Here is a 6000-nt window from a genome sequence, read left to right on the forward strand (position 1 = left end):
AATTCCATGACAACAGAAGAAATTAGATTTTATTCTAATTTTGCCTCTTTTAAATTATAATTATTAAAGCAAGAAAGTGTCTGACTGGAGAGGTTTTCAATTATAATGGAAGGCATGAGGACTGTTCAGCTTTGCTATTTTATTCAGAGAACCAAAGTCGCATCCCCCTTCCCTGTGCATTGCCACCTGCCTGTTCAACCTTGGAAGAGACTTACTCCTCCACGTTGCTTGCCCTAACTCCTGTTTTGGGTTGCATGCATAGATCCCAGTTAGATGTTTGTACCATGTACAAACATAGGATTTTGAAGTTTTTTATGCAGTTTTGGGTCATGTTAATTTTGCACTAACTGACTTACTGTTTTTTTAGTTAGTATTTATAACTCTAAGGCCAACTGTACAATCCTATATTGGATGGATATAAAAGGTGTAACTAATCAAACGTGGCATTGTGTTGTGCACTGGAGAAATATTTTTAGTGCTTTAAGTCAAACATGCTTCTGATTTTTTTTTCATGTGAATTGGCTGAACACTATGAATTATAAATTTAGGCTTTAAACATTGATTCTGCCTACTGGTTAAAATGAGAGCAGTTAGAGCAAATACAGTTATATCCGCTTTAGAGTATATTTGTTCTTCTAGTACGCTAAGAAACTGAGAAAACTAAAGACAAAAATTTGTTTCAGCTATTGTGTGTGCAGTACAAATTCTGTAATTACAGAAAAGAGGTTGGCATTACTCTGATTGCTTAAAGAAACTGAGATGATATTTGATTAAATGACTGAGAAAATAAATAGCATTTCAGAAGTGATGCAGTTAGGATGAAGAATTTATTGTATATACAGTTAAGCAACTCTAGATGTACTTCCTCTTTAAAGAAAATGGATACAGTAATCAAAATAGTTCTAGCATGGAAACTACAATACAGACTGAAACTTGACTAAAACAGAAATTAGTTACTTGACTTGAAATAACACAGAACCTGAAACAACAGACCGCAGGTTGCATCATTAACCAAGGACAGTAAAAAACTGTACAGTACAAGCAACACGTTACAATAAGTTATGACCAATAAGGCAGTCTTTCTCATTTAGGACAAAAGGGATAAAGGGAAAGGTATTAAAATCTCATAAATCCACCATATCTCTTTTCCATCTCTGGGACCTCTTTGGAATAAGTTTCCCCATCTTCTTCTGAAGGGAGAATGGAGTCGGCGAAGCGCTTAAGAAACCCACCATATCGTTTCTGGTAATCCAGCCACCATTCTGGCCTGCCCACTCTTCTCATGAAACCACCGTATCTCTTTTGCAGCTCTTTGGCTTCATCTTCCAATTCGGGGCTGCGCTTTATGCTCCTCATGAAGCCTCCATATCTTTTGCTGACATCCCCGTCGTTTTCATTTATCTCTCGGTAATGCCCCGCTTCAGGGTTATCTCCTGTTCCTAGAAGCTCCTTCAGCAGATCAGAGGAATTAGCAAAGGCATCGTCGTCTGAGTCTTTCTTCATAAACCCTCCATACCTCTTAGCCAGCATTTCTCCTCTGTTAGCTTCATCCTCCGGTTCTACCCGATAGAGCTCATCCATTTTCTTCATGAACCCCCCGTATCTTTTCATGAAGCCTCCATACTTCTTTGCAAGCAAATGGTTCTCATCCAGCTCTTTCTTGTCTCCTGGAGCAATGTTGCCATCCTCAGAAAGATCCAGCTTTGCCAGTTGCAGGAGCTCCTTGCAGGTCTCCCAGGCTTTGGCAGAAGGCAGCTTTCCTTCGCATTCTAGTGTACATGCCTGAAAAACGGACGTGGTTTACTGAGAACGATTTGATAGTAACAAGCACCTCACTGCCACCTTGTCTTAGCTTTACTTGTTTCTAAAAGACCATGAGCGAGCCTCTCCTTGTGAGTGGCTTGGAAGGACTGCTCTTCGTGAACAGCTGATTTCCTAACTGTTCTGAAGTTCTTCATATCCCTCTCTGAAGTACATGGTAGTCTCCACTCTAAGAGACAGAATACCAGACAAGATGGATCAAGGGTCCTATATGTCAAGGTGCCCCTATGTTTCTGTTTCAAAAGAAGCCACACTTACAGTTCCTGCACCTCCCTTACGCTCAGGTGCGTTGTTATGATTTTTTTTTTAATTTACTACTGTGAAGCTGAAAACCAATTGTGGTTTGCTTCATAATGAAAGTATAGGAGTGTATTCAGTCTTCATAATTAAAAGTAACATTCAGAAATTTTAGGAAAGAAGTTACTTGGCATTGTCATTGCAAAGAAGCCAGCTGTACTGTCCTGCTCAGTATCTTCAACACACTGCACAGCTCTAAAGCTATATTTCTGTCTGTTATTGTTAGTTTCTCTTCGTGGAACAGATCTTTCAAATGTGTACCAATTCAAATGCAGAAATACAGGCTCTCTTAGGCAGGATTAAACTTCTGGTTTTGCTAGTTTGACATAGAAAGTAGTGACAATCAGAAAGAGGGGGAAAATTCCTAAGCTGCGTTGCTTCTGACTGTAATGAAAAAATTTCAGGCTAAGACATAAAAAAAGTTTTCAATACCTGTATGCGTATCTTGTAACCTGTCATGTAAAGATAATAACATATATATTAGCTGCTACTATCTCTGTTGTGTCAGGGGAATTTACTTGTTGTGAAGCCACACTCTTCAGTTGGAAAAAAAGTGAATCCAGTGGTTTTTTTTCTTGCCCATGGTTTTTATACCACAATAATTAAACAAGAAATCATCAATATTTTCAATAAGAGAAACATTTCTGCCTATAGATGATGTTTTCTAAGGATCTCGATATGCCTTAAAAGTGTGAAATTAAACCCCAGCACAGTTTTCTCTAATAGCTAACTGACCAGCTCTGTACCTCTGGCCTTACCTGTCTGTTGAGCCCCATTTTAGTCTGAGAAATTTACATATGGTTTTTGATATGATCAAAAGAAAATTAAAGGGATTTATGCATTTTGCAACAATAATTTATTTATTTTAACTGGCACTACATGCTTGTTGATCTATATTATAGTTATACCGTAAAGAGAATGTGATCTCAGCTTCAGTCTGACTTTGAAATTGCTCTAAATCAAAGCAAGAATAGGTTTTTCCCTTCCTCTTCCTTCTCAATTGGTTTAAATAACCCCCTATGGCCAAAGTAACATATGCTATCTCATAGGTGTGAATGACCAGGTACGATATGATAAATCTTGTATCTTACAGATACAATGTGACAAACTCAGTTATGTTACTAGAAACATTTGTTTCTAAAAGCTCTTTGTACGTGTATGAGGAATACATGGTACGGCATATTGCTTATTTTCCCATTTCAACTAATAAGTGTTGTTATGGAGTGAGACTTTGATTCTTTCTTGAAGGTACACTACAGGTGTACAAGAGAGAATATCAATATAGACACCCACAACACATACTCTGAAAAGCATGTATCCTTCCCTCCAAAAGAGCAAACTACCACTTTTTTCCCTAGTTGACATTAAAGCTAAAGTTTGACTGAAAGCTAATGTAAGCAAAAAACTCTTTTGCTAGCCATCCTAAGAATTTTGCCCTTATGAACCTGCTGTGGTTAAGAGTGAGTCCTTGCCTTTGGAGTAAGCAGAAGTACTCAGTGATTCCTAGCGCTGCGTAAGAACAGGGTCCAATCCTTCCTTTTGTGTGCTCCCAAATAATCAATGACACCTTAGGAACAAGACTTTTGAGATCATTTAGACGTGCTGAGAGCATGATGCCTCAATACACATCTATTTGAGGTCAGGAACCACAGGTGCCACTGGCAAAGGACTTGGCAGCCTGAGTTCCCACCTTCTTCAGGGAGAGGGGGACCCCAGACTTTCACTGACCCCAATCCTTAAATTTCAAGTTGAGTTGCCTCTGTGACTATACTTTTAAATAATTTCAATATCATCAAAATTACAGATAACCCCCGCCCCCCCATCCCGCATTCTGGAGTTTTCTTAGCATGATTTCTCTTAGGAGACAATGTCAAGGGGACCTTTCACAGGCATATCCCTAACGCTGTGCAGCACCGTGCAAAGAGGAAGGGCAGCGGGAAGTATTGCTACTCAAACCAGGCTTGAACCCCACTTTTCGTGAGATTTCAGGCAGATCCACCGCTTTTCAGCTCGACAGCCCTCCTGCCTGGAGAGAGCTCATCCTGCCGGGGAGCCCGCGGCCGGGGGTCGGGACCCTCCACCCCCCCGTCCCGCCCGGCTTCCTCCCGCCCTGCCGGCCACCTTTCCCTGCAGAGCTGCCCTCTCCGGCCAGATTTCCCATTCCCCTTACGTTTTCACTCGGCTTCTTCCTTGCTCCCCCCGAGAGCCGCCGCTCGCTGAGGGGCAGCGGGAGGGGCGGGCGGGCTGGGGCTGCGTGTGTCCCCTCGGGGCGCGCCGGCTTTGGGCCGGCGCCGCCCGCTCCCCCGCCGCCCCCCGCCTCGCCCTCTCCCCAGCGCCCCGGGGCCCGCTCCTCCCTCCCTCCCCCCTTCAAAAAGGGGTCTTCCAAGCGACCCCGGCCGCCTCCCCACCGCTTATTTTTGTTATCTCGCTCCTTTGCCCCCTTCCCCTTTTCCCCCCTCCCAAAGTTAAGGCGGGGCGGGGACCCGCCCGAGGGGTCTCCGCGGCGCTGAGGCGGGCGGCCCCCCGGCCCCGCTGCCGCTTACCAGGGGGTGGATGGCGGCGCGGGGTCCCAGGCGGTAGGCGCAGGCGGTGCAGTCGCGGCCGCAGTCCGCCCGCGCCCTCGGGAGCAGGCAGGTGCTGAGGGCCAGCAGCGAGCAGCCGAGTCTCAGGAGCAACGCCATGGGGCTGCAAGAAGGAGAGAGAGGTCAGCCGGCAGCCGCCTCCCCCCGCTCCCAGCCCCGGCACTGCCTGCCCCGGCTGCGGGGCGGGAAAAGGCGGCACGAAACTGTTCGGCCGCGGCGGTTTAAACCCAAGTCCTGGGTCGCACGCAACTCCGGTAACTCACAGGCTTTTTGGAGCCGGGGCCGTTGCGCTTGCGAGGTAAGCAGGCGCTTAAGGTAAGCAGGCGCTTAAGGTAAGCAGGCGCTTGGCAGCTGCAAGGCAACAGATCTGCGTCCGGAGCGGGAGCGGACCCGAAGGATGAAGCGCCCAGAAGCTCCCGTCCGGTGAAACTGCTCGTCCCAAAACACTTCATTTCGCCCTTCCCGCAAAGCCCGCGCCTCAGGGGGAGACCGGCGCGGCACGGACGGGACGGCAGCCCCTCCCGGGAAGGGTTTCCCACCGGAGCACCCCGAGTAGCCGCCCCGACGACGAGCACCAGCCGCGGCAGAGCCGCCCCCGGCCCCCCCCCCCCCCCCCGCAGGCAGAGCAATTCACTCACATACAGGCTGCCCTCGGGGCTCCCGGGAGTTGCTCGGGAGTGAGCTGCGCCTTGCTGGAGCCTCGGCGTCGGAGCCGCTATTATTTATAGCGAGGCCGAGCGGCCTCTGGAGAAAGCCCGGAGGGGGCGTGGGGGGAGGAACTCACAGCCTGCGGCTGCCGACAGCTTCAGTGCGGGCGGCTCTGGGGGGCGCCGAGCCGAGCCGAGCCGAGCCGAGCCGAGCCGAGCCGAGCCGAGCCGAGCCGAGCGCCCGCTGCCGGGGCCGGGCGCGCCGCTGCGGAGCGGAGCGGAGCGGGTGCGGGCGGCGGCGGCGGCACTTTATAATTAGGGACCGCGGGGAGAGCGCGGCCTCCCCCAATCGCCGTCGGGCTCCCGCTGACGCAGCACCTACGACATCCCCCCCCGGGGCCGCTGCCCCCCGTCAGTGACTCCGACGGGGCTTGGGGGCGCGGGGGGGGGGGTGCCCGTGCCGTCGGGGGGAGCGGGGGACCGGCATGGGGAAAGTTACCGGGGGAAGTTTTCACCGGGGGCGGGCGGGGATGAGACATCGGCGTGAGTCACGCAGGGGGGAGCGGCGCCCCGCGGCTGGCGGCAGCCCCTCGGCGGCAGCCCCGCTCCCCGGGGCGGCGGGCGCAGTTTCCCTGCAGAGCCTTGCACAGCGC

The 6000-nt window shown here is 49.7% G+C and overlaps 1 protein-coding gene across 1 annotated transcript; it reads right to left on the minus strand.

The window, feature by feature from the left end:
- Positions 1–821: 821 nt before the first annotated feature.
- On the minus strand, positions 822–5586 carry PENK (proenkephalin). Its single transcript, XM_075495716.1, has 3 exons — positions 5339–5586; positions 4662–4803; positions 822–1782 (listed from the first exon to the last, which is right to left on the minus strand). Exons 2-3 carry the CDS (start codon positions 4797–4799, stop codon positions 1117–1119), a joined length of 804 nt encoding a protein of 267 aa, XP_075351831.1. The 5' UTR covers positions 4800–4803; positions 5339–5586; the 3' UTR covers positions 822–1116.
- Between the last annotated feature and the right edge of the window lie 414 nt (positions 5587–6000).

This window comes from Mycteria americana, chromosome 2 (genome assembly GCF_035582795.1).
Source record: "Mycteria americana isolate JAX WOST 10 ecotype Jacksonville Zoo and Gardens chromosome 2, USCA_MyAme_1.0, whole genome shotgun sequence".
Taxonomy (NCBI): Eukaryota; Metazoa; Chordata; class Aves; order Ciconiiformes; family Ciconiidae; genus Mycteria; species Mycteria americana.